This window comes from Vulpes lagopus, chromosome 8, assembly GCF_018345385.1.
Source record: "Vulpes lagopus strain Blue_001 chromosome 8, ASM1834538v1, whole genome shotgun sequence".
NCBI classification, from domain to species: Eukaryota; Metazoa; Chordata; class Mammalia; order Carnivora; family Canidae; genus Vulpes; species Vulpes lagopus.
The window spans coordinates 130,694,165-130,721,942 of record NC_054831.1 but is presented as its reverse complement, the minus strand read 5'-3'; the positions used below and the strand labels follow the sequence as shown (position 1 = coordinate 130,721,942).

The window sequence follows — 27,778 nt, the reverse complement described above, 5'->3', positions numbered from 1 at the left end:
CTCCCTGGCCCCCTGCCCACCTCCCACGCACCCCCACTCCCACAGTCCCACAACGTGTGTGCCTCGGGCAAGCAGCTCTGTTTGGGTGCTCGGGGTGAGCTCTCCGCCCCCCACTTCCAACACATAAGGGCCCTCCAGCCCTGCTGCTCCACCAAAGACTCAAAACCATGATCAGATTGAACCATTTTCAGCTTTATTCCAGAGCAGAAATAAGTCATTTCCTAACAATAAATATAAAAAAAATAATAATAAATTAAGGTTCGAAAAAAATATCCAACGAAAACGAAATCAGTAACACTGACAGAGTAGTGAATGTTGCCTGAAGGGGAGGGAGGTCGGACGGACCGGCCCCCAGCCTGGGAATGTCCGACACAGGCCACCGTGTACCCCCAGCCCCGGCCGGGCCCCCTGCCACACACACATACTCTCCACAAAGTACAAAATATATATTTTTTAAAAAAACCTCAACACAACCAAGCATCCTGCGAGGGCCCCGGGGAAGCGAGATTTGGCCCATTGGGGCCGAGGACAGGGCCTGGGGGGCTGAGGAAGGCACCAGAGGGACAGGGGAACCACTTTGGGTCTTGCCCAGCTGAGTTTGCTGGCTGTCCTCTTCTCATCTGTGGGTGAGGCTGGAGGTACCCTGTTCACGGGGCCACAGGCCAACCCCTCCACCTCCCGAGACGGCGAAGGGGTTTGGAAATGTCCTGTGTGTTTGTCCACATGTCTTGGCGGGGCTCCTGCCCCAGGGGATGCTGGGAACACGGCGGTGCCTGCTAAGTGCTTGGCGGACTGTCCTTTGTAGATGAAGAGGCCCCCGGCTTGGGGTCCCTGAGCGTCTCCCCGGTTTAGGCCAAGGTGTCGTCCAAGACGCTCCCCCCCCCAGCAGAGGCCTCAGGGAGGCATCAATAAGGAGTAACTAGAAATAAATAAGGTCCCTGGTGGCCCAGTGCAGAGCTGGCAGGGAGGCCACTCTGTTTCTTCAAGTATTCTTGGCCAAGGGGGTTTGCGGCCTGCCGGGGTTCAGATGGGGATCCCCACTGTGTTCACCTGGTCCTTGAGTCCCAGCAGGCTGTAGGCGATGCGTTTCTGGTGGCCGGGCAGCCGCACCCCAATCCTCTTGATGTCGCTGTGGGTGAGAGAGAGGGGTAGTTAGGGGCTGGCCGGGGAGAGGCGGGGAGGGGTGGGGAGGGGGTGGGGGGCAGAGGCTTGGCAGGAGGAGCCACATCCCGAAAGCTTGCTGACATCGACAGTTAGGAAAGGAGAGAAGTGCCCACGCTGTGAGAAGCTTCTCCCCTCCCCCATGAAACCGGCACGACCGCCTGTGAAGCAGGTGCTCTCTCCCCCACTATTTTGCAGATTCGAGAACTTGAGGCTCAGAGAGGGGACGGGACTCGTCCAAAGTCACACAGCCAGGAGGTGGAGGGGCTGGAAATCGAAAGAGCTATGAACACACGCCTTCTCTGCCCTGGCCTGGGTCTGTCCTCACTGTCCCCAGCCAAGGCCTCCTCCCTGGGCAGCACTGGTGCCATCACTGGGTGCAGGGGGGTGCGGGCAGGGACCCCCTAGGGGTGTTGCTCTCAGCTCTCCCTGCTAGGCCTCTTCCCAGCCACTGCTCTATTCCACCCCGACTCCGAGCACCCACTGCTGACAACTGAGGAAGAACTCAGGACACACTTTGCAGCGGGACCTCAAGGGTTAACGTTCTGCTGAGTTCTTCTAGAGGGAGAGGCTGGCGGGTGACCAGGCAGGTGACCAGGTCACCCCGGAACTAACTAAGTAGGTGTTCTTCCTTTAGGATCCTCAATTTCCTCACCTGTAAGATGGGATGAGTGTCTAGCTGGAAGGTGGAGGGTGGGAGACCCCCGGACACGGGTGGCAGAGGCGGAAGGCGGCCTCCGTGCCGAATGGAAAGATGTGCCCAGGAGCCCAGAGCCCTCTCCTGCCCCCCTCCCCATGCCCCTCCATCCCCTTGTAAAACCACTTATGCTCCCAGGAGCCCTGGAGCAGGACGTTTATTGCTCACTCTGGGACTTTTCTCTACCACCACCCTCACCCACCAGCCCAAACCCATGAAAACACCCAGGTTTTTATGGGCCGTCTCCTGGCTGTAAATGAAACTAATTATACGGTGCGAGCTCCTGTTTGCAATTCCGGAGACATGACTTTCCCACAGGCTCTGGGAGCCCTCGGAGGAGAAACGCTGGGCAGGGAAGGGCAGACCCGGATGCGTGGGGAGGGGAGCTGGCGGGGAGGGCTCCAGGAGGGGCTGATTGCTCCACTGCAGCAGGAAGGCCAGCAGTCGGACGGCAGGTAGAACTTCCTAAGCCACCGCCGTGGGCCAGTCCAACGGAAACAGCTGGGGCTGTCGAGGAAGCAGCGCCACTTCCCCCGCACCTGGAGGTCTCCGAGGGTGGCTCCCAGGGAAGCATTCACAGCACCGGGGAAGGAGGCGCTACTGAAAAGCAGGATCCTGGGCCTCGCTCCAGACTCACTGACCTTGAAGTTCTGGAGGTGGGGCAGGGAGTCTGCATCCTACTGGGTCCCAAAGACCCTGATGTGCAGCTTAAGATGCAGGGGGTTAAGTGAGTGCTATTAGGGTGACGGCAGAGACCTGTCCCCTGGGCTCCAGGATGGGCCTGGTACATAGTAGGTCCTTTGAGGACTATCTGCTGAAGGAATGAACGGCCGCTAGTGGACATGGGGCCGCGGTGGGCCTGTCTCCCAGCCTGCTGCAGTTAGGCTGACAGGGTGGGGGCTGAGATTGCTCCTGAGACCCGTCTAGGAAGCAAAAGCCCTGGGCTGGGAAGCAAGAGGCCAAATTCTAGTCCGGGACATCATCAAAGCCTCGGCAGGTCCTGTCCTGCCTCTGGGCCTCAGTTTCTGTACATGGAAAGTGGGAAGCTTTGCTTAGATGCTCCCGAGCCACCACCCCAGCTCCACTCTTTTTCAACACACACACAAAAAAAAAACCCCGCCGCCTTCCCTGCCTCATTTGCTAACCTGGGAGGTGCACAAGATGAGACTCATAGGCCAGCCTGGTCCCTGTGGTCCTTGCAGCAGACCAGCCCAAGACTGTTCCTGAACCAGCCTCGGTTTCCTTCTTGTCACTCCCATCAATTCTCATCACAGGGGTAGGGAGACACCTGACCGAGGCTACCTTTCCTCTGAGCACTCTCAGCGCAGGTCCCAGCCCTGGGAAATTCAGAGGCCGCACGTCCCCAGCAAGCACCGCCTATGTGCTGGCCCTGGGCACAAGGAGGGAGAGAGGCCTCCCAGAGCCTCACATGTCAATGCTTCACTGTCTCAGCAAACAGTGCATCAGCACCAAGCCTATGCTGAGGGTACGCAGTGACCATAAGGCCCAGCGGCCTGTGCCCCCCTCCCAGACACTGGACAGTGCCTTTGGCGGGACTGGGCATTTTTCTGGACTACAACATCCACTGCTTCCTTAGTTCCTCAAAAGACAATTAGAACCCTAGTCTAGCTAGAGACTCAAGCGACTCCGAAATAAGGTGGTGAACACTCAATGTGAGAAAATGTGGCCATCGTGGGATGGCCCAGGGCCTGCCGGGGAAGAGCAGTGGGTCAGGGGCCAGGAAGAGCAGGGAGGGGACACTGAAGCCTAAACCTCAACCCCATAGGGAAAGTGCTTAAGTTCTGAGACCAGCTCACTGGCTCCCAGTGGGACTCACGGCATGTGCAGACACAGCCTTTGGGGTAAAAAAGTGGTCTAAGATCCCCACTTGTTTCACTGATTTGAACTAAAGAAGTAGGCAGGGGTGGTGAGTCACGCAGGCCCCAGCTCTGAGCACCACCCAGCTGGTAGGAGGCGGAGGGAGCGTAGAATGACTTCCTGCCTTTATTCAGACCTTTCCAAACACAGCGCACATGCACACACATACACAGCCTCCATCCATCCAAGACAGCCCTGTCCTTGCTCGTGGGAAAGGAATTGGCCAAGCAGCACCCCGGGCTATTTCGGGAAGCTTCTAAGAACATGTGTTTCCTGTAAGCGCTTCTCCTTGCCCCTTGCTCTGCTCACCCACAAGAGTAGCTGTGCTGTCCCCACTGGGAGCCCCCAGAGGCGCAAAGAGGCTGCTCTAGGTTCCTGGGCGAAAGGAAGGGGCCCAGGAATCCTGGCATTTGCCCACAGGCTGCAGGCTGAAAGCAAGGGGGCCAAGGAGAAGAGGACAGTGACATGGGTTAAGCCCCTACTAGGTACCAGGCATGTCACCTGCACTGCACCCATGCAATCTGCACAGCAGGGAAACAGGGAGCAAGCCTCAAGGACGGAACCTGATCTGAGCAAGGTCTCCCACTAGGAAGCGTCAGATGTGGGACCTGAAGCCAAGTGTGACTGCAGAGCCCGAGCCTGGAATCCTGCCGCTGGCTGGAGACAACAGATATCCTGGGACCCATCTCCTCTCTCCAGGCCTCCCTCTGGCCAGCTCCGTCCCTGTCTGACTCCCCGTCCCCTGGGATGGGCCACGGCCTGGCCCGAGAAGCTGTGACCAGCAATCAGAAGCCCAGCTCAGCGGTCTTCAGGGGCCCTGGAGAATGTTCCTGCTTAGGCCCAGCTCCCAGAACTTCTGTGACCCAAAACTGCGGGAAGCCCGGGTGGACCCCCTCCGTGTGATTCCCAAAACCTCCCAGCCCCCAGGGCCCATTCCAGCCCTGACCTTGGACCCTGTACATGCTGGGCTCTTGGGGCCTAACACTATTTTTAGAGGCACAAAAGGCTGAGAGGATAACGTCTTCTCCCTCCTGGGATGGGAAGAGGTGTCCGTGCCAAGGCCGTGCCGGGAAAGGTCCCCAATGTTGGAGGGGAGAGTGGAGCTCCCACAGGGTCGCCTGACAAAGGGCTATACCCAGGGCTAGGGCTGGGGTAACTGGCACTTCTTGCCAGGCTGGACCACAGGGCTGAGAGTCAACCACGCGGGGAGAGGTGTCCGGGAGGGGTTGGCCCAAGGCACTCTCTCCCGGGAAACGGCCTAGAAGCCCAAGGGCTCTGCCCATTTCTCTTCGGCACCCTGGAGAGGAACGCTGCCCCTAACCGCTGTGTGACCTCAAGCAGGCTACGTAACCTCTCAGTCTGTTTCTCCACTACTGACCTCCATGGTCCCCGAGCTCCGGGCCCTCACCGACTGACCAGGGCTGGAACCCCACTGGGCCTCTAGTGGCTGTGGGACCCTGGGCAAGTCATTGCACTCCCCCCCACCCTGTTTCTCACCTGTCCGCAGATATACGGACAAGGCCCACCTGCCAAGTTATCGTGAGGACGGATTCAAAGTGCTCAAGCACACAGCTGGCACACAGTTAGCCCACCACCAACACTGCTCTGATTATGACAATTACTATTATTTTCCCCTTCTGGAAAAGAAAAGATGCAGGAAGAGGGGGGAGCCAGGAGTGAGTGCCCAGAACTGCTGGCTGCTGGCCTGGCTCTGCCCTTCCTGTGAAGCCTCTCCCCACTAAAGAAAAGGAGAGAGAAAGACGAAGAGGGGAGCAGTGGGTGGCCGAGGTGGCCTCGGAGGCAGGAGAAGGCCGGGCCAGACTCACTCGTTGGTCATCTGCACCACCTTCTCGATGGCAGTGTAGCCAGCCGCCAGGAAGTGCTCTGTGTACTGCTGCATCTTGATGGACTCAAGCCACTCGGACACCGTGCGGAAGGGCACCCCCTCGGAGCCACTGGTGCTGGGCAGCCGGATGGACACCCTGAAACAGGCATCACCCACCTGCAGGTGAGCGGCTGCAGCACCCAGCCCGCCCCGGGGAGGGGGGGGCCCAGGCCTGCCGCTCCCCCTAACCACCCTGCACCTCAGTTTCCTTATGTGGGTAACAGGGGAGCCCAATCAGGTAGGCTTTAGGGAGACAGGCTGGCATGTCATGAGCGCTCAGTGTTTACAGCTCCTGCGCCCCCCACGCCCCGCCCGCTCCCCCCTGGCAACACCACCACCGATAACCACAAAATAACAAAATGTTAAGATTCAGGTTCCTGGAGGCACAGCCCCAGCCTGGCGACCTGCCAGCACATAAAATACTTAATCGCCCTGTCTCAGCTTCCTCATCAACAAAAGGCAGATAATTACAGGACCCATCTCATCGGTCGTTTGAATGAGTTAAAACATGTTAGGTGCCGAGCGCAGCGCCCGGCGCGTTTCCCATGTATGCCGACTGCTGCTATAGGTTGGAGCCCCCGCCCCGGGCAAGCGAAGCCCACGTGTGGGTGCCCACCCCCACCCACTGGCCCCAGCTGGCCACCACACGGAAGCAGCTCGGCCGTGAAACCGGGGGCGACGGAACTAACCGGGGGTCAAAGTCAGCCAGGGTCTTGAGGGAGTCGGGAGCGCGGATGAGCTTGTCGAGGATGCTGACGATGTCGGCGAACTTGGGGCGGCGGGCGCGCTCCTGCTGCCAGCACTGCATCATAAGCTGGTAGATGGCGGAGGGGCAGTCCATGGGCGTGGGGAGCCGGAAGCCGTCGTTGATGGCTTTCATCACCTGGGGAGGCAGGATGGTCAGCGCCGCCTGCACGGCCACCAGACCCCCGCGGGCTCCCTGAGGAGGCCCCGGCCATGCAGGCGGGCGAGGAGGGCAGGGAACCCCAGACACACGTGGGGACGAGCCTTCTTTCTGGAGTCCGATACACAAGCGTCAGAGGTACAGAGGGCAAGTGCTGAGGGGCTGTCCCCGGAGTTCCATGGAGGAAGGGGCTCCTGACCCCGCTGTGTGCCCTGCAGCCAGCCTCCGTCCAGTCTGGGGACGTCTGTACCAGCCTCTCCCTGCAGCCAGAGCCCTCCTCCCGCTCCGTGTCTTCACCTGGCTACTTACTGCACCTTAGTCTCCAGGCTGCGTGAAGCACCGGGCACCCACACTCACACACAGATGCATCTATCACACGCACATGTGCATGCACACCCAGGTGCATGCACGCAGGAATGCACGCCCCCTCCCCACTCCTTGTTTCCTTGTCCTTCCACTGACCATAAGCAGACACTGGGTCTGGGGCCCAGCACAAGCCTGGCTCATAGGGGGCCCTCAACAGACATGTACTGAATGTGCCAGATGAAGATTAGCCCCTCCAAACTCTCCTCTGCCCAGCCATCGGGGTGTGGAAACGAGAGGGCTTCCGTTCAGGTCAGGAGAGGGCTGGGCAGGGTGACGGGGCCTACCTCATGGTTCGACAGCTCCCAGTAGGGCCGCTCGCCGTATGTCATCACCTCCCACATGACGATGCCATAGCTCCACACGTCGCTGGCTGAGGTGAACTTGCGGTAGGAAATGGCCTCCGGGGCTGTCCAGCGGATCGGAATCTTGCCACCCTGCAGGGGACCCAGGCTCGGTCACTACTGTCCCTCTGGCCCACCCTAGGACGATCGCAGCCAGGCTAGATAGAGTCAGGGCCCCTCGTCCATGCTCCCTGGAGGTGTTCTCACCTGTGTGCCTAAGGTCCACACTCAGGTACGTAGGTGAGAGGACCTGGAGCAGCATGAAGGCCGCTTCACCCTCAACCCCTTCATCCCGGGGGGCGACAGCTGCCCTAGCACTTACACTGGTGGTGTAGGTGGCCTCGGGGTCATCCTCCAGCACGCGGGACAGGCCGAAGTCTGACACCTTGCAGACCAGGTTGCTGTTGACGAGGATGTTGCGAGCGGCCAGGTCGCGGTGAACGTAGTTCATGTTGGCCAGGTACTTCATGCCGGCCGCGATGCCCCGCAGCATGCCCACCAGCTGCAGCACGCTGAACTCGCCATCCTTCTCCTGCCAGAGCACAGGCCCTCAGCCACCAGGGCACCCCGAGCAGCCCCAGGTTCCCCACCTACTCCAGCCCACATCCTCACCCGAAGGAACTTGTCCAGGGCCCCGTTCTCCATGTACTCAGTGATGATCATCATGGGCTTGTCTGCAGAGGGTAGGCACAGGTGTGAGGGGGTGGCCAGAGTTGTAGATGGGGGTGCAGGGAGCGGGGGGCGGGGGGGCACTGCTATGGACAGAGCCCCTGTTGGTTGGCCCTTCTTTACACCCACTGCGGGTGGTCAGGCCCTGGGATGGGTTGGGTCTCCCGCCCCCACCCTGGTGCCCGCGCTCACATTTGGAGACGACACCCTCCAGGCGGATGATGTTGTGGTGGCTGAACTGGCCCATGATGCTGGCCTCGCTGAGGAAGTCCACCCGCTGCTTCTCGGTGTAGCCGGCTTTCAGCGTCTTGATGGCCACGGGCACCTCCTTCTTCCCCGACGCCTTCAGTGTTCCCTTATACACCTCCCCGAACTCTCCTGTGGGAAGACGAGGTGCGAGGAGCACCCAGTCAGCCTGGCCATCAGGCGCCCCCAACAAGTCCCAGGCCCCCTGGGCGGGCGCACTGCACTCACCTGCCCCAATGACCTTCTGCCGCGTGACACAGGACGGGTGGATCTCAGTGGTGAACTTAAGCACAGCCTGGTTGGGGTCCTCATATGTGTGGGGGTCCACGTATGTCTTCAGGGGCTTCAGTTGCTCTGGACAACAGGAGGAGGGGCAAGGTCACGGTTTGGGGGAGCCCCCTGTGAGGGGTCATCAAGGGGAGGAGGAGGAGGAGGCCACGGGATCACTGAGCTTCAGGCTCAGCCCCTCTGAGCCGCCCAGGGAAGCCCCGGGCCCCACTGCAGAGCCCTGGGAGCACCCGACTGTCCCCGTCTCCACCGCAGAGCTGGAGGGCAGAGCTGGGGGGCAGCCTGTGGGGACGGTGGGGGGCGCTGCATCTCACCTGACTTGGAGAAGTAAACGTCCTCCGAGGACTGGCGGGTCCGCAGGCTCTTCCTCCTGAGAGAACCCCAAGGGGAAGCCACGACATGGGGGAGGTCAGAGGCCTGCTCTGGCCATGAGCCTCCCGGCCCCCCACCTCCCTCTGGTCCTGAGTGGGGGCCTGGTGTGTCGGGGCCTCTGCTGAGCAGGCAGTGAGAGGCGGGGAGGAAATGAGCAAGCAGGGCTCGCTCCCGGGGCTCTACACCCCGTAATGGCCCCTTAAGTGGCCATAATGAGGGCTTTCCTCATTAGAGCTCCCAGAGCTTCCTGCCTGCGTGTCCAGAGGAAGTGTGGACGCAGCGTTACTAACGAGGGCACAGATGATGACCGCCACGTCCCGAGCCCCCGCGGCGTGCCAGGCGCTGTGCTGGGCACTTTACAGCCCGCTGCGTCCTCTCGGCCCCGGGGGGCCTGGGGTCAGATCACTAGCAGCCCCATTCTGCAGACAGGAAACCGACGGTCCCGCCCCGCTGTAGCCCACCTCGGCCCTCGGGGAGCCCAGGCGTGGGCTCCAACCAACCTGCGATGGATGAAGAGGCCGATTCCTGCCAGCACCAGAAGCAGGACGATGCCAACGGCCACACCGCCAATCACTGCCAAGTTGCCAGATGCTTCCGTGGCTGTCAGGGGGGAGTGGCTGATGACAAGGGAGCCCCCCAACTCCAAAGACTGGCAATGTCCCCTTTGCATCCAAGGCCCACTTTAGGGACCCGAGACATGTGCCGGATGCTTTTACTTGTGACGGTTCATGAGAATATTTATTCCCATTTCATAGATGGTAAGTAGCAGGCCTTCCCTAGGGAATACGGTAGGTGCGGCCAGGTGCGTGGGACACTTTCCGTGACCCAGTCCGCCAGTGTCAGGCCCCATGTCCTTCCTTCTTGCAACACTGCCCTGAATGCATGTCCCTGGTGCCCCTCCCCCAGACTTGGGGCCAACCCCCACCAGTCTCTCCTAGGCCCTGGATGACCAGAAAGGGGGCATTTTAAGTTCTCTGATCCATTTGCTCCTCCCAGATGTCCCAACTATTCTGTTTCAGGGCCTGCCCAGGCCCTGGTGCCCAACTCACACAACGTCTGGAACTCGTGAATCTTGCTGCCGGCACCCTGGCCCTCCTGCGTCAGCGCCTGCACCTGGATCAGGTAGGTGGTATCCGGAGCCAGGTCGTCCAGGGTCACGGAGAAGCCCTCAGTGCGGCGCACATTGTAGCTGTTGGAGTCCCCCTGTGGGTGAGGGCAGGGCATCAGCTGGGCCCACCAGAGGCTCCCCCAAGCCTGGTTTAGCAAGGCAGCTCGCTTACATGAGCAAACTCAATGCTCTTCTCTCTCTTTTTTTAAAGATTTTATTTATTTATCAGAGAGAGAGAGAGAGAGAGAGAGCGTGCGTGTGTGAGAACACAAGCAGAGGGAGGGGCAGAGGGAGAAAACAGACTTCCTGCTGAGCGTGCAGCCCAATGTGGGGCTCCATCCCAGGACCCTGAGATCATGATCGAAGCCGGAACCAAGATTCAGACACTCAACCAACTGAGCCACCCAGGTGCCCCTGGATGCTCTTCTTATAGATGAGGAGACTGAGGCTCAGGGAAATGAAGTGAGTCGCTCAAGGTACTGCCTGCAAATGCACGACCACCAGCAATGTCTGATCACCGAGACCCGGCTCTCTCCCCAACCCCGACTATCTCTTCTGGGGAGACTCCAGAACACTGTGTCTCCTCTCCCACAACTCTCTGCTGTGCTGGCCTGGGAGAGGTGACTCTCAGGAAGACCTCAGACCTCAGTGTCCTCATCTGCAGAACGCGGTAAGCATCTGTCTGTGACCAGCCAGCCCTCTGCTTGCCACCCAGCCAGGGCCAGCTCCGACCCCTTGTTACCTTCTTGCGGTAGGTGACCTCGTACTTCCACACACGGCTCTGCTGCGGTGGGGGGATGCTCCAGGAGACACTCAGCGAGGTGGTGGTGCGGCCCTCCAGCTTGACCTTTGGGGGCTCTGGTTGGGGGGGCAGTGGGGGAGGGGTGTGAGGAGGCCACGTCGGGGGTGGCTGGGGGTGGGTGGTGGGGTGAATGCCCCCAGACCCAGACCCAGTCCCGTCCACAGCCGGGGCTCCTCAGATCCCAAGCCCGCATCAGCACACAGCCGCAGGCCCTGGACCCCAAGGGCTGGCACATGTAGGGCACCCCGTGACTATTTATGAGTGCATAAATAATAAAAGTAAAACAACAGCTGACTCTTGCTCTATCCTCTCTGTGGACAGGCACCGTCCTAAGAGCCTTATATATAATTTATTGAATCCTCTGGATAGCCCTGTTATTACTCCAATTTTGTAGGTGAGGGCATTGAGAGAGGTCACAGAGCTCGGAAGTAACCCAGACTGATTTTCACGACCTGCTGCGGCCTCTCTCTGGACACAGCCGAGCCCTGGGTGGCCATCCTCCCGAGGCCCCACCTGACCCCCCGCCCTCACCTGTCTGGTTGATGCTGACGCTGGCGGTGCGGAAGCTGCGGCTGGCCACCAGCTCCGACACCCCGTTGCGGGCCTCCACTGCAAAGGTGTAGTTCATGTGCGGCTCCAGGTCACTGACTGTCACGCTGGTGCGGGTCAGCGCGTGCGGCGGCTCAGAGTAGCGCACGCTGGCCTCGCAAGGCCCGCACTCGCCTGACTCGGGCCAGCACTGCTCGCAGGTGACACTGTAGATAATGTCGTCTCGGCCCCCGCTGTCCTGGGGAGGCGTCCAGCGCAGCTCGACTTTGGCGCCCATGCCCACAGCCGTGAGGTAGTGCGGGGCGGAGGGCGGGCCTGCATGGAGGGCAGAGGGCAGAGCTCAGACCCGGGCAGCCTGACGTGTCATCCAGCACGCCGCGTCCACCGCAGCCACCCTCCCTGAGCCAAGGCAAAACTCACGAGTGCAGGGCATGGACAGCAGGTCCTGGGGGGCTCGGAAGTAGCCTTCCTCACAGTCACAGAAGGTGGCCCCCTCGGAGGACAGCACCGTGTGCACGGGGCACTCCAAACAGGGGCTTTCAGATGCCTCGGACTTGAAGAATCCAGGCGAGCAGGCTGGTGGACACAGGGACAGACGTCATTTTAACCCGAAGTTCCCACCCAAAGTGACTTTTCCAGTGGGACCTCGTCCCAGAACCCCACACAGGTTGCTAACCTCCTCTGGGCCCATTTTCTCATCCCTAAGGCATCTTGCGATGACAAAGTGCATGGCAAGCACCTAGCTCACGCTGGGCACCCAGGACGCGCCTCGCCCGTGCGCTCCAAACCTCTGCAGGCTCCCCACCAGCTCTCGCAGGCAGGGCCACACCCGAGCCGGGCGTTCAAGGCTTACATCTCACCTCAGCTTCCCGAGAATCCTATCTCACACCTGGCTCGGCCCCAGATGGAGCCTGCTGCCCGCCTGCCTCATCCCCTTTAATTTGTGCAGACCAGCCTGATGGGTCCCCACCCAGGCTTCCAGGGGCCAGGGCAGTAACTGCATCTTCCCCGCTGGCCTCTGTCGACCCACTGTCACCACCACCACAGCCCATCAGCCAGGCACACCCGCTCAGGATGCCACCCCTGCAGGTGTTCCCCCACCCCAGGACCCAACCGCCTTCCTGTTCCGGGGCTGGCCCACCAGGAAGCAGGAAAGCCAGGCCCCCAGCATCATCAATGGAGCTACTTCCAGGACAGGTCATTTCGGCCATTCAGGAGGGCAGCCAGGAAGCAGCTTTTCCTCCCCGGTGGAAGGTCCTGTCCTCGCCAGGATGACAAGGGGCTCAGGCACCTGACTCCAGAGGCTTCTTCCTCCCACGACCCTATCCTGCCCCTGCCCCAAGCCCCTTCCTGGCTTCACAGGCAGGAAGCTGCCTAGACACGGGGCCCACCGTGCAGGGCTGCTCAGGGCTTGGACAGCTGCCAGAAGGGCCAGGGTGGGGTGGGATCACCCTAGGGACCTCTTCTACAACCCCACCATTACTGTACCCGCCTCCATCTCATTCTGTGGACAGCAGCCTGAGACCCTCCAACCTCAGTGCCATGTTCATTGCTCTGTGACAGGGACCCTGAGATGGACAGAGCCCCTGAACTCAGGGTGTGGGAGCGCATGACTATGTCTGCCATAAAGGGGTAGGCAAGAGCTAAGGAGGCTGAGGAGTCATAGCGGGGATATTTCAGCCCGGGCTTGGAGGCTGAGTAGGAGTTCGGCAGGGTGGAAAAGTTGGAAGGAGGAGGTAGGGGTGAGAAAGATCCACACAGAAAGTATGAGTGGCTTTCTGGGCATAAATGGGGGAAGCAGGAGGCAAGAAGGCCGAGAGGTTTTCAGGGATCACACTGAGCAAGGCCGTTAATGTTAGGCCAAGGAGCCAGGACTTTATCCAGGGGCAAAACAGCCACTGATGGATTGATGTAGAGCCAATGGCACAGTCAGATCCACACTGTCAAGAAAATTCTTGGACAAAGTCTCCCTCCTTGTCCAGTTCCCTGTGTGAGTAGAGCTGGGGAGCAGGACTGGGGACGCCCCTCGCCCACCGTGAGTGAGCAGCCTGTCCTGCCACCACATCAAAACCTCAGCAGAGGGGCGCCCGGGTGGCTCAGTCAGTTAAGCATCTGCTTTTGGCTCAGGTCATGATCCTAGAGTCTTAGGATCAAGCCCCATGTGGGGCTCTTTGCTCAGTGGGGAGTCTGCTTCTCCCTCTGCTTCTGCCCCTCCTCCTACTCCTTCTCTCTCTCTCTTTCAAATAAATAAATAAAATATTTAAAAAAAAAAAAAAAAAAAAAAACCTCAGCAGAGGCCCCGAGGGTGTTCGTCCAGGACAGAGGGGGCCTGGGACCCAACTCCTGCTCTGTGCAGTGACACAAACAGTGACTGCTGACTAAGCACCTACTGTATGCAGCTCCCGGGCCACGTACCTCACACTCACTCGGTCCCCACAATGAGCCCGGCACACTTGGGCACTTTATCGTTCACTCTACTTTCAAGGAGAGGAACCTGAGGCCCAGAGAGGCAAGACTACTTGTCCAAGGTCAATGAGCTCCTAAGACCCAAAACCCAAACCTAAACCCAGGAAGCCGGACTTTGAGTCCCTCTCCTCCCACAGGCATCTAGCTTTAGAGCAAAGAAATCGGGACGCCTGGGTGGCTCAGCGGTTGAGCGTCTGCCTTCAGCCCAGGCCATGATCCCGGGGATCCGGGATCAAATCCTGCATCGGGCTCCCAGCAGGAAGCCAGCTTCTCCCTCTGCCTCTGCCTGTGTCTCTGCCTCTCTCTCTCTCTCTCTCTCTCTCTGTGTGTGTGTGTGTGTGTGTCTCTCATGAATGAATAAATAAAAATCTTGAAAAAAAAAAAAAAGAGCAAAGAGAAATCAACATTCTAAAAGGAGCCTGAAGAGACCGGAGATGAGTCCTGACCCATTTCACCAGCCAGAAGATCCCAAGACTAATTTCAGAGCAGCTGGGGGGGGGGGCGGGGGGGGGGCGGCACGTGTGTGGCACCTCCCGACATAGGTCTTCTCAAATGGGGCACACTATGGCCTCTTCGAGGAGAGAGTAGAATCAACCCTGGAACATCGACTGGGGAACCAAGTCTCCTATCATACTTTAGCAACCCACGTGTATTTGTTTTAAGATTTTATTTTTCAGTAATCTCTGTACCCCACGTGGGGCTCACACTCACAACCCGAGACCCACCGCCCAAGCCGGGCAGGCACCCCTCATGTACCCTGCATTCCTCCTTATATATATGTCACATTACAAAAGTAGCTCGCTCCTCCCCAGATCTTTGAATGAAAAGGAGACTCTGCAGAGCTGGGCCACTTGATCTTGGGATTTCAATTCCCCCCAGTGCCCTGACTTGTCGCTGGAGGGGCCGATACCCCAGGTAAGTGCTGGCTCCAGGTGTCCAGGCCCAGGGAGTCGGGATGCTCAGGGGCCCCCAGAACCACCTTCCCTCCCGGGCCCTCAGGCTCAGGGGAGGGGACACAAACCCCCACAGCTCGGGCTGGGTTCTACCGAAGGCCTTAGCCACCTGCAAACCCCCACGATGCCCCCGCGCCCCGCCACGTGGTTGCTCCCCAGCACCCCCTCCCAGTCCTATGCCAAGAGGAGGAAGGGGGGGGAAGAGTCACGTTCCATTCTTTGGCCCCAGAGCCCGGGGGTGGCCTGACTGCTGCCGGCAGGAAAGAGGGAATTTGGAGAGATTTCCGCTGCGGATATGCCAGATAATACAGTGGAGAGGCGGCGGCAACAGGGCATGTGCCTGCCTGACGAGAATGCGCTGCCCCCCCCAACCCCACAACCACACGGGGCTGTCCCCAGGGCCCTGCCGGAGTGGGCCTGGCTCAGAGGCCCCGGAGTCCACGGGTAGGACACCAGCAAGCCCCCGTGTCTTCCTGACTTTGCCTGGCTGGATCTCCTGGCGTCCTGGGCACGTCGGGTGTTCACACACACCCAAACACACCAGCAAGCACAGAATACCCACGGTCCCTTAGCCGACCAGGGGACTCCTACGTATCCTTCAATACCCAGCTTGAGCTCCTCTCCGCAGCCCTCCCGGCTGCCCAACTTCTGACCCTTTTCTGCCCCACCGGGGCATCTGTTACTCAATCTTCTGTTTACCAAATAGAAATGGAGCACTTCCTACGTGTCTGGCACCATCTAGGATATGATGGTGAGACTGATAAACACCGTCACTGCTTCGGGGAATTCACAGCCTGGCTTTCATGCTCCCTTTGAAATTACTTCTGCTCCTATTAGAATCTTCTGTGAGAGCGGCAGCAGGTACAGAGTCTGATCTCTCTGTGGCCCATGGCCCGGCACAGGGTCCAGCACACAGTAGGGGTGCAGGTCACATTGGTTGGCTAGGTGGACGGACAGGTGAATGAATGAATGAATGAATGTGTGAGTCAATGACTAAACCTAGCACGTGTGCATTAAACACTCACCACAGAAGTGCCCTGGGACACCCTACGGGGACGGCGCCCCAGGATGTCCACCTGCCTGGCACAAGAGCCTGGCCCGGGCACACCTATGGAAGGCTTCTCTGGCCCGGGGTTCCCTGGCGGGCCCGGGCCACCCCAAGCAGGGGGGCAGGGGAATTGGGGCACGGCAGCTGCGCCCAGAGCTGCACCCCGGTTTTTCCAGTTCCCAATGCCCGCCTCTCAGGTGGCAGCGTCGAGTGACTTAGGGACACCCACCCTCTGCAGTGACGCAAATCTAGCCCCGGGCAGAGCCCCTCCCCCCCAGGCCCAACCACCTCCCCAACTGGTCGTGGTGAGGTCACAGGGTCAAGAGATCACGGTGGCAATTCACCCGGGGCCAGTCACCTCCCCAAGCCAGGGGGGCAGAGCGTGGACTTTGTCTTGTGCCCTGACAGGCGGCAAATGGTGACCTGTAAGTCATCGACCCTGCCAATGAGGGCCACTGAGAGAGCTCCAGAGCCGGGGGGCTTCTCTTCCCCAGCAGGCCCGCGGCCCCATGTGGGGATGTCCCCAGGCCGCTAGCACCTTGCCCCCTTCACACACACCCCGAGAATTATCTTCAGGCACATTCCTCCACGGCCTGAGATAAGCGCCACTCCCCCCAGCCTCCGCCTCCTGCGGTCTCCCCTCCACCAGCCTTTTATCTTCTGTTTGCTTTCCCTTTGCCTCCTTCCTTCCGTTCTGGGGACCCACTTACCTCCGGTGAGGGCGGGAGGGGCCACCCCATGGGGCTGCCAGGGTGTGAATTTGCCCCCGGCGTGAACTGAGGCGGGGCGGGTAGGGCAGGGCCCAGACATGGGGAGCTGCCATCCATCCCCCCCACGGGTCAGAGGACACCGGGTGGCACTCCCCAGGCAGGGACGCGCCCAACAGTCAACAGCTCACAGAGCCCCCAGCCTGGGGACCAGTCACATCCTAAGCGGAGCTTCTGCCCACAGCTCCTGACACAGCCAACCTGCCCCAAGGCCAACTAAACCAGAGCCATCCCCCCCACGGGGCTGGGCCTGGGCCACTCAGGATCCCAGTACTGGAACCCTGCTTCTTGCCCCACATGGTGAGATCACCCAGTTAACAGCTTACCGGGGCAATCCGGGTTCTCAGGCTCTCGGTAGAAAGTCCCAGGATGGGACCCCTGGGTGGCTTAGAGGTTGAGTGCCTGCCTTCGGCCCAGGGCCATGATCCTGAAGGCCTGGGATCAAGTCCCACATGGGGCTCGCTGCATGGAGCCTGCTTCTCTCTCTGCCTATGTCTCTGCCTCTCTCTCTCTCTCTCTCTCTCTCTCTCTGTCTCTCATGAATAAATAGATAAAATATTTTTTTAAAAAAAGGAAAGTCCCAGAAGATAGATTCTGATCACTAGGTTAGCAAGGGTCCAGTCTACCCATTTCACAGGTGGGGTGAATGAGACCCAGAGGGGACTGGCCAAGGTCACACTGCTTATGGGGAGGACACCAGCCAGGGGCAGCTAGCTGGGGACAGCACACTGGCCCTCCTTGTGCCAGGCCCCAGCTCATTTGGTCACTGGTCACTGTTTCCTCTTGCTGGGCCTCAGATTCCTCATCTATAAAATGGACCTACCACCCTCAGCCTTTTGGGGTTTGTTTGCCTAAAGGAAACCACAAGAAATGCTCAGCCTGGTGCCTGGACTGGGGGTGTCCCTGTGAACTGGGGGACAGAGAGATTAGGAGACGTCCCCAGGGGGCTGGGCCCTTGAAGGAGCAGGAGCCTCCACAGAGGGAATTCCCCACGGTACCCACTCCAGCGCCAGCCTCCCAGCTGCTGGGCCGAGCCTTTGGCCAAAGCCGCCGGCCACCTGCTCACCTGGCCGGCAGAGCCCATGGCCGAGGCGCCAGGCAGGGCCCCAGCAGCTCCACTGCCGATGCCAGCACAGGAAGCAGAGACAAAGCCGCCCCGGGGGAGATGACGGTCAGCCTGAGCGACTCCACTGTCCCCCAGGCAGGGCCGGGGGTAGGGCGGGGGACTGGAGCGAAGCTGGCTCATTCCTGACATAGCTCGGAGAGCTCCCCGGGCAGCGTGCCCACCTGTCCGATCGCAGCACCTGAGCGGTGCCTCCCTTCTGCTGTCCATTTAACTCTTTCCTGAGAGCCAAGCTTCCTGGGGAAAGAACCCCAAAAAGCAGTGAACTCTGAAGATGACCCGGACCAAGTGCTCGGCGACCTCAGGGAATCCACACCCCTCTCTGGGTGCCATGTGTCATCAGTAAAAGCCCCAGTGGGAGGATCTGGGTCCTCGGCCCCGCGGAGGGGCGGGCGGGGAGGGCCGGCCCTGTACCTGCCTCCATTTCTCCCTCAGTGTGCTCAGTAAGGGCCCCCGATCACCCACCCTTCCGTCATCTGGGGGCTGCCCAGAGAGCTCGTGCCCCGTCCCCCTGCCAGGAGCTGAGTCAGGGATTCCAAAGGAACTGGTCATTTCCCGCCCCGTTTCCTGACCCATCCTCCAGCCTGGGCGCCGCCGCATCTCCTGGATTCAAATCCCAGTGTGACCCCACATCGCTGTGTGGCTCCAGGCAAGTCTCCTCACCTCCCTGAGCCTCAGTCTCCCGACCGTGCTTCGAAGACAGGTGGGCCCCGATTCAGCAAGTGTTCCCACAGAGCGCCCGCGGGCTTCCCGCCTGCCCTGGAGAGCACCTGTCCGTAGGAGGTCCTGTTTTCCTCTCCACTGGCCTCGTGGTCGGGGGGGGGGGGGGGCTGGGAATGTTGCAGGGATAAAGAGCAGCCGGGCTGGGGCTTCCCAGCTACACCGAGGGCCCCTAAGAGCACAATGAAGGGAATCTGGGTCGAGGGATCTCAAGGAGGAAAAAGCAGGGCAACAGGTGGCTGGCAGTTGAGAGGTTTCCACCAGTAAAGTCAAAGATTTTGGTCTTGGAAACGAGTCCTCCCAATCCGGGGCCTTTACCCAGCACTTCACAGGCAAAGCCCCCCCTGACCGCCTCTAGGGGAAGGAAGGCTGCCCCCCCTTCCTGGAGAGAGTCTCTCCCCCACCCTCACCCCCCTGCAACCCCAAGGTCCACTTATCTCTGCAGGGCCTGAATCACCAGCCTGTGGAAAGTTTTCAGCTGCCCCTCACCCCCCACCCCTGCATTCCTGTGTGAGGATGTCATGTGGGAGGAGCGTGCTCGACCCACTGGGCTGCCTCGGGGCCCCCCCCACCCCGCAGTCATTGTCTGAAACTGGGAGTGTGCACTGGAGGTCACCTAAAGCAGCGGCCTCCTCGGGAAGAGAGCTGGAAGGACAATGGGGTGGTAGGAAGGACCAGAGCAGGGACTACACCACAGGCCTACTCAGGAACTTCTCATCCAGGAGTTTATAGGCTGTGTTAAGCAAGGTTCTGAGGATTTGTTTGAGGAGCCAGATAGAGCCTATCAGAAAAGGCTTTCAGGCTCCTCTGACATTTCAACCTACTTCGTGTGTTGCAGGATCTATGTCTTGAAAAAAACAAGTAGAAAGCCTTCTTATTTGAGGCCAGAGATGAAGAGAAATTTACCCAAGATCACCCAGCTGCAGGGCTGAACCCCGATTTCTCAACACCCTGCTTATCTCAGCAAAGAAATTCCCAGAGAGAGAGCGAGAGAGAGAGGATGAGCTGGCCTTCCAACGGTTGGCCTGCATTCCACAGATGCCCTGCCCCACAGCCATTTCTAGAAAAAGTCACCCATTGAAAAAAATCCCCATTGCTGTAGGGATTTCCGCTGTCACAGGCCCTGGCCGTGCCAACCCACAGCCTCCTGATGTGAGCTCACTAAAGCCCAGGCCCCATCCCCAGACACAGTCCCAGAGAATCGGCCTCTATTTGTTATCAGTAGATTGGCCAGGGGAAGCTGAGTCGGTGGCCCTGGGGCAGGCCGGGCAGGGAGGACGGACCTTGCACCTGCCTTCCACTTTGATCTCAATGCAGACATTTTTCAAAAGCTGATGGTTCATGTGCAGCCAGGGGATGTGAATCCCAGGTCTGGTTCCCCCACCGCCATGTACGAAAGGGCCGCCTGAGACCCAGAGAGATTAAGTGGCTTGCCCAAGGTCACGCAGTGAGTTAAGAGAGATGGAACGAGCCCCGGGGACTGTCCCATGTGTTCACAGGGCTGGTACACAGCAGATACCGAAGTTACATTTGCGGGATGAATCAAAAATAACAACCACACTTTAAAAGCACTTATGTGTCAGGCACTGACCTAAGCACTTCGCGAGCATTAGGTCATTTGATTATCATAACAACCCTATGAGATAGGAGCTGTGTTCATCTCCATTTCACAGATGAGGCAACCAGGCAACAGAGAGAGGTTAAGCAACTGGCCTAAAGTCACACAGCTACACGTAAAGCAGGGTTTTTTGTTTTTTTTTTGTTGTTGTTGTTGTTTTAAAGCAGGGGTTTGAACCCAGGCATTTTTGTCCTAGAACCCTTGCTCCTAACCTCCACGCCACACTATGCTTCAACACGCCCATTGTCAGTGAATGAGTGAATCCAACCATCAACGAGGAAACCGAAATCCAGGGAGGATCGGTGATTTCCACTAACAGCACCACCGCACGTCAGGGCCAGAGGCGGCCTTACCAAGATCCCAGCGGTGCCAGGCCCAACAGCAGAACCCGGGACCCCGGCCCCGCACCCCGGCCACGCCCGTACGGCCACTCACCCTGGCAGGCGTCCTCCACCTTCTCGTAGCCCGCCTGGCACAGGCACTGACCGATGGGCACCAGCCACTCGCCGTCCACCGCGCAGTGCATGCGGGGCTCCTCGCCCCCGGGCGGCACCACCGCATGGTCCACACACGTGCCGGCCACGGTGGCCAGGGAGGGCGCGTCGGAGCCCGCGATGGTCTCGGGGAAGCGGGCCAGGCCCTGCAGCAGCTCGGGGCACTTCTTGTAGTAGACGCGGACGGAGAGGAGGGCCACGCAGGCGCCAATGTCCTGGAACGCCAGGTAGAAGCCCTTGCGGCTGAGCGGCCCCACGGAGCGCTCCTCCACGTTCAGCTTCACGTGGCGCGCCTCGAAGTCGCTGCTGACCGTGATCTCGTCTGGCGCGATGGTGTCGATCTTGGTGAACTGGCGCTTCTGGAAGTTGGTGCCGTAGTCCACGTCTGACTCGGCGTAGTAGAGGTTGAACGTCTCCTTGCAGGAGCTGGCGCCACCGGGGAAGCTGTTGCAGTCACGCACAGTGAACTTGAGCTCGATGAAGATCCGCTCGGCCTCGCCGCGGTACACCCAGTTGGTGCGAAGCCAGTTGTCCTGGTCGCCGGCCACCACGTTGCACACGGAGTACATGTAGATGGGCATGTCGTCCATGATGTTCTGCATCAGGTCCCACTGCGTGGGGTGGGGGGCGCAGGAGGGTGACAGGTCAGTGTGGGCAGGCAGGCCCAGGGAGGGGCTTCGGGTCAACCTCACACACTAAAAGTGGCTGAGCTAGGACCTGTCCCTCTGGTGTCTCTGATCCCAGTGTCCGGGTACTGGACCTCTATATGGGACTGGGAGCCGGGGGAGTCTGGGGAATCTGTGTGACCTCGGGTGGATCACTTGAGCTCTCTGAGCCTCAAAGTCTGCATCTGTACGATGGGGACAAGACCTGCCTCGCAGAAGTGCCGTAAGGATCAGTGATAGGGTATCTACGAAATGCTAAGCACATTGCCTGGCATGGGTAAGACGAAGCAGCTCTCAGACAGGCGGCTGGCGTCATTAATAGTAGTATTTGCCGCATGTGTGTGCGCACAGATGGGGTGAGCGGCAGGGAAAGGGTTAGGTCAAAAAGAATGGATGAGGAGTGCTTGGGTGGCTCAGTTGGTTGGGTGTCTGCCTTCGGCTCAGGTCATGATCTCGGGGTCCTGGGATCAAGCCCTGAGTCAGGCTGTCTGCTCAGCAGAGAGCCTGCTTCTCCCTCTCCCTCTGCTGCTCCCCTCACTTATACTCTCACATTCTCTCTCTCACTTTCTCAAATAAATAAAATCTTAGAAAAAGAAAAGAAAAAGAGTAGATGACTTCCCATTATTTAGATTCTGGCTTTAGAACAGATCAGCATACGTTCTTCCCTCCTCAGAACATAGCTCAGTGTCCTCTGGGAAGACTCCCCAAGTTGGGCCAAGTACCCCCTTCTGGCCCCCACAGACTCCACACCCCCTTTATCACAGCTCTAGGCACCTATGTGGTGACACCTACATCTGGCTCCCAAACTAGATTCTGAGCTCGCTGCGGCAAGGACTGCACCGAATTCATTAATGCATCCCTAGGACCTACCTGGAACAGAGTGGGTGCTCAGGAAAGGATTTGTTGAATGAACAAATGAATGAGTGAATGAATAAAAGCAGAGGGGCTGGGGTCAGAGGCCTGGGCTACACCATGTGACACTGGCCAAGGCTTTGCTCAAATGCCCTTGGGCCTGTTTCCCCCTCTCTGTATAATGAGTTGTTCCCTCCCAGCAGGATTCCAGGATCCTGGAGATCCACAGAACTGTATCTCAGGCCCTCACGGGGCTAAGGTGACCAAGGACAAGGAGCAGATCTGGCCAGCAGTGAGAACTGCCCCAAGGAGCCCCCTGGAAACATACTTCTCCCCGGCGCAGGGCCCCAGGACAAACTCAGCAAGGGTCCATTATACAGAGGGGAAAATCAAGACCCAGAGAGCAGCAGTATCTTCCCCAAGGTCATGCAAAGCTGGGAAAAGGATCCCAGTGTCTTGCCCAGCAGTCCTGGTGACAGCCAGGCAGGGCAGGCGTGGATGACTTGGGTGGGGCTGAGGAAAACAAACTCAGCCCCCAGCAGGAGGGGGAAGTAAGGGGGGGGGGAGAGGGAGGGGGAAGGGGAGAAGGCAGAGGGGCCCAGCAGGAAGAACCTGGATCCGGTTTCCTGGGGCTATGGGGACCTGGGAGCCCCTGTTCCGTCTCTCCTTTACCCTTCACCCTCTGGGCTGCAGCCCTGAAGACAGGGAGCCTTTAATTCCTTCCTCCCAAGAGGTAGATGGAGGAAACCAGAGGGGGTTGCTCTGAGCATTGGCCCGCTGGGGCGCCCATGGGCCCTGCTCTGCGGGGGCCTCCAGCTGTCTCCCCAGCCCTGTCTGCCTCCCCCTTCCCCACCTCTCAGCCCCCAGCCTACCCAGTCTGGGGTGGCAGACTGAGCTGGTGTGGGAGGCAGGAGTTTGGTCCCTGGCTGAGCTGTTCAGATTCAGGCTGGCCCCATCCTCCCTGGGTCTCAGTTTCCCCATCCCCATGCCCCCGCTTGACCATGAAGGCTTACCCCTTTGCCATATGGGTGCGTGAGCCAGCCGAGTTCCCCTTTAGCTGCAGCAAAGTCCAGCAGTACAACTGGAAGAGACAGGAGGGCCAGTGAGCTTGGGGGCATCTCCAGGACTCAGGCCATGGAGGGAAAGGTGACAGTCCCCCAGCAGCCCCAAGAGGCCATGACAACGGCTTCCTCAGCTTTCAGAGACTCCACTATATGGGGTCACTGTATCCCAAAGACCTGTCCCCAAAGACCTGTCCCTCGACGGATAGGGAAACAGGGAGGGATGGGCCCTAGTCAAAACCACACGAACTGCTGGGTAAGAACCAGGCCCCCTGTCTCCCAGGCCACCAGCTCCACCACGCCGCCCCCCTCGGTCAGCCCCCAGCTGGGCAGAGCAGGACAGAGCTCAGCCCAGCGGGGGGACAGCAGCTGGCCACAGAGCTGGGGCGGGCAGGGCTGGTAAGTGACACCGCGCCCGCCCCGTCTGCTTCCGGAAACAAGGCCCCTCAGCAGCACTTCACACATGCACGTGGGCCTCGGGGGCACTCGTCCCTGCTCCTGCCACAGCCCCCCCAGCATGAAACACCCCCCACCGCACCCGGGCCACGTAGGCGCACACATAGGCTGCACACGTATGTCCATACGTGTCTCCTGGCACTCCAAGAAGAGAGGACTGTTAACAGGTGGGAACAGCTCCAGGGAGGAGAGGGGGGATGACGAGTGGGGGGCTTTCTGGAAACTGATCTTCCCGCCACAAAAGCCACAGAGCAGGCAGGATAAAGCTCGGAACCCATAGGGGCCTCAGGAGGGGCCCAAAGATACACACAGCTGGAGAGGTTCCCTCCCTGGGAAAGTCGCTCCCACTGCCCTGTCCTTCACATCCTGGCTACTGCCCTGCCAGGGGTGCCTGGGGGAAGAGTTGGAAACCTTTAGAGGGGACTTCCAGCCCCAGAGGGATCATGTACCGGGACCGTACTGTCCCCAGAGAGCCATCTGGAGCCTGATGGAGGGACACACTGCCAGCACCTTCCCTAGACCTAGTCCTGCCCTTGGGTAAATCCCATCGGTTCACCCCTGGCTCTCCGCCAGGCTCAGTGGCTGTAGCCAAGACCCAAAACCTAAGACCCAAGATCCTGGGTAGTGTCCCTCCTCCATTTCCAAGTAAAGTCCAGGTAGCTGCCCATAGGTGGCACCCTCCCTAGAGAGAAAGCTGCTGCGGGCACTGTGGGAGCTCAGGCAGGGAACCTATATGAGGTTGTACCCCCACCCCCACCCCTTCAGAGGGTAATACCCTCAGGTGGAGGCGGAGGGGACCGAGCACTCCCTTCCGTGGACTCAGGAGCATGAGGAATATGGCATATGAGGAAGAAGCAGCATTCCTCAAGACCAGGACTTGGAAGAATGACTCTAAAGGTGGACCTGGGCAGGCAGCGAGCAGAGATGGGCCTGATTTAGGGGCAGGGATGGAGGGAGCTGAGAGAGAATTCTTAGGAACCCGCTCCTGGAGTTAGGATGGCCTACTCCCCTGGGCTGAAGGCCCCCAGGCCTGATGTGAGGCATTGCCACCGCTGCTGACCTGCGCCAAATCTCAAATCTCTCGAGGAAGGGCCCTGCAGCCCAGACCGGGAAGAGGAAATCCGATGTGGCACCTGTCCCAAGGCTATGGGGATGGGGAGGGTGGCTGGAGCCGGTAGGGTAGGGGCACAGATTTGTTCGGACATGCCCGGAGCCCAGGCTTGGAAAACTCACTAACCCCACTAGCAAATGGAATGTTCTGGCTACAAAGGAAACAATCTGGGGGTTCCTGGCTCCAGCTGAGTGGGCAGGAGGACGATGGTGAGTGTGCCCCTCGGTTCCAGTACATGTCCCTCCCCGACCCTTCCCAGACTGGTAGGAAGCTGCAGTCTGCACCCCTGAGGGAGGGGGCTCGTGGCTCCCAGGCTCTGAAGGGTTAACCGGCCCAGAGGGATCCCACCACCCCTGCCAGAGCACATTCCCCTCCCAGCCCCAGGCCTGGCTTTACAAGTATCACGGGGCTCAATCTGAGAAGAAAAGAAGCCTTCACACAGGAAGGAGCCTCCCCAGGGGGCTTCCAGCCACAGCCCCCTCCCTGGAAATTCCCTAGAAGCGATCACCAGGAACAGGAGCCCAGCCCTGTGTGGCTCTCTCTCCCTGAGCTCTTCCAGGGACAGAGGGCTCTGGTTCCCTGGAAGGGGTGGGGACCTGGGAGCCACTTGGCTGCCCCTGGAACCTTCACTGAGAGGCCCTGGCTAGTCAGGGCCCATCCAGGAGCCCTCAATCCCTCTCGCCACCCCCAGCAGACCTCCCTCTCTGATTTCTCCACCTTCGTTCCATCATCAATGTCATAAGGCTTTCTTTACTCAAACACGACACTACCTGGAGTCACCTCCCTGCTCCCTGCTTCCCACTTTAACCAAATCCAGCTAATTCCTAAAGAAAGGAGTAAGGCAAGGGGCTCTGTGGGGAAAAAAGGGAACAGAGGGGGAACCTGGACTCTTCTTACAGAACCAAGCCAAGGACTTTCCAGGGCCCGAGCACACTCCAGCCCCCCTCCCATCAGCCACCTCCTCAGCGCCACTGCATCCGTGCCCAGCTATTCTGATTCCTAGGAAAATCAGCCACGAAACCACAATGGGCTCCAGCAGCTCTAGAAGCCAGACGCCCAGGCCTGGCCCTCTGTGCAAAGAAAGGGCCCTGCCTGGCAAGGGCTTAGCCGGGGCCTCCCTCAGTTTCCCCATTTGCAAAAGGAGGACAGATTCAGTGGCTGCTGAGAATCCAACAGGCTCCATCTGGGTCTCCAAATCCAGATTCTACCCACAAGGAGGGGGCGAAAAAGGAGAAGGGAAGTGAGCAGAGCCTGGGTTACGGGGTGGAAGGGGCCTGTGTGTCCTTTTGTCTGCCCACACCCCCCCACCATCTACTCCCAGGCAGATTTACCACATTTGGCCTGAAAACCAACGAACAGAACCCACCAGCAGCTGCCAGCTGGGCCGCCACCACCAGCACCAGCACCAGCACCACCGCAGGCATACCTAGGGAGTGGTTCACAGGGGCTCTTGGAACCTAAGCAAAAATGTTCCCCCACCCCAGGACTCTCCAAACACACCCTTTGCCTCCTCAATCCCGCGGAGGGGGAGGGGGCTGCGACTCTGTCAGGCTGGGGAGGGCACAGTATGGGGCACAAGGACCAGGCAGCTCCAGGCTTCCAGGCCAGAGGCTGGGGCTGCTGCACACCCGCTCGGTGGCTCAGTAGCGTGGGTCCTGTCTAATCCCCTCACCCCCAGGACAGCCTTCCAGAAAGGCCTGTAGAGATTCCAGCTGTCTCTTCCCTTCCCTCGAAGCCCAGTCCCCCAGGAAGGGGGAGGACCACAAGCTGGAGGGTGGGGAAGGGAAAGGAGTATTGCAGATGGCAGCAATCCCTGCCGCCCACTCCTGCAAGTTGGGACCGGGAACCCTGACCCATCCAGGAACTCGGACAGGATGCGCCCCCCACCTCCACCTCCAAGAGCTCCAGCTCTGGCCTCTTTTCCTCCCAACTTGGAAAAAGCAAAACCTCCCGCCCCTTTTTGGGAGGCAGAGAAAGAAAGCGAGGCTCAAGGAAACTTCTCACCGGCCCGGGTTTCCTCTGCACTTCCCCCTGCTGGAGCCTGCGGAAGCCGCGCTCGGCCCAGGCCCACGGGGAGAACTTGCTCTCACTGCGGGAACCCGAAGCCCGGAAGGTGCTCGGCCGAGGGCAGGAGCCCCCATCCTCTCCCGCACCTGCCCCGCCCAGGGCAGAGTCTGCGGGCCCCTCGCCCCGCGCCCCGCGCCCCGCGCCGCTCGCTCGGGTGACTCAGGCCCCCACCCCCGGATGCCCGGACTCCGCGGTGGCCCTGGGGTGACGGCTCCACACCTTGAGAGGCCGCGCCCCCACCTGCCGCATTTCCTCGCCCTGAGTCACCCCTTGCTCAGAACGCTCGACTTTGGGACTTCCTGTCCGCGCTCGCGGCCCTCGAACCTGCCCCCTGCGCCTGCCCCCGAGCCTGGCAACGCGGACTGGGAGGGCCGGGGGGAGGCTGCGCGTGGGCAGGGTGGCCCGAAACCCGCCCCCACCCCCTCCACACTCTCCGGCCCCTGCTGGAGGCAAAGGGGGGCGTGGAGGGCAGCTCGGGGCGCACGGGCTTCCCGGGGGGCTCCCCGCCCGCCCCAAGCCCCCTCCCCGCAATGAGGCCCCGTAGGAATCCTTCCCCGCGAACTCGGAGCGAGCGCGCTGCTGAGCGCGGATCACCGCAGGCCTCGGCCGCCCCGCGCCCCGCTGTCCAAGGGACCCCCGCGCCCCTGAAGCCGCCGCCCGGGCCACGACCGCGTGGCGGGCGCCGCGGCCCCTGCTCTGCGGCCCCCGAGCCGGGGCGCGGCCGCTCAGTCCCCGGAGGCCCCGTGACCCCGGGGCGGGGGTCCCCGATGCGCCGCGGAGGCAGCGCGCGCCCTCCCCGCCGACCCCCCGGGCTCTTCCGAAGTTGCGCGCGCGCCCCGCGGGGCTCCGGGTCGGGGTCGGGGTCGGGGTCGGGGTCGGGCGCCGGGTCGGGCTCCGGGTCGGGCTCACTCACCTTCCTTGCCCTGCGCCGCGGCGGCCGAGGCCAGCGCGCAGCCCCACAGCAGGGCCAGGCAGGCGCGGGGCCCCGGCCGCTCCATGCCGCCCCCGCTCCCGCCGCCGGCTCGCGCCCCGCTGCTCCGCGCCCGGCTCCCGCCCGCGGCCCGCGCGCAACTTCTCGCCTCCTGCCCGGGTCCTTAATGGAAGTTGGGTG

General features: G+C 60.3%; 1 protein-coding gene across 1 annotated transcript; it reads right to left on the bottom strand.

The window, feature by feature from the left end:
• Positions 1-171: 171 nt before the first annotated feature.
• Positions 172-27,778, bottom strand: EPHA2 (EPH receptor A2). The gene is made up of 17 exons (XM_041767214.1): positions 27,581-27,778; positions 22,986-23,053; positions 20,397-21,066; positions 11,687-11,842; positions 11,249-11,581; positions 10,658-10,773; positions 9,857-10,010; positions 9,308-9,407; positions 8,750-8,805; positions 8,376-8,501; positions 8,094-8,279; positions 7,845-7,906; positions 7,555-7,764; positions 7,176-7,325; positions 6,311-6,504; positions 5,563-5,718; positions 172-1,129 (listed from the first exon to the last, which is right to left on the bottom strand). The coding sequence occupies exons 1-17, from the start codon at positions 27,663-27,665 to the stop codon at positions 1,024-1,026; spliced, it is 2,928 nt and encodes a 975-aa protein (XP_041623148.1). The 5' UTR covers positions 27,666-27,778; the 3' UTR covers positions 172-1,023.

Bases quoted from the DNA above. Each gene is read 5' to 3' on its own strand.
- EPHA2 (XM_041767214.1), bottom strand. From the start codon at position 27,665: ATGGAGCGGCCGGGGCCCCGCGCCTGCCTGGCCCTGCTGTGGGGCTGC. The intron at 8,806-9,307 runs GTTGGTTGGAGC...GGGTTCTCTCAG, and splicing joins GGCCTCTTCATCCATCGCAG to GAGGAAGAGCCTGCGGACCC. The intron at 5,719-6,310 runs GTTAGTTCCGTC...TGCCTGTTTCAG, and splicing joins CTGGCTGACTTTGACCCCCG to GGTGTCCATCCGGCTGCCCA.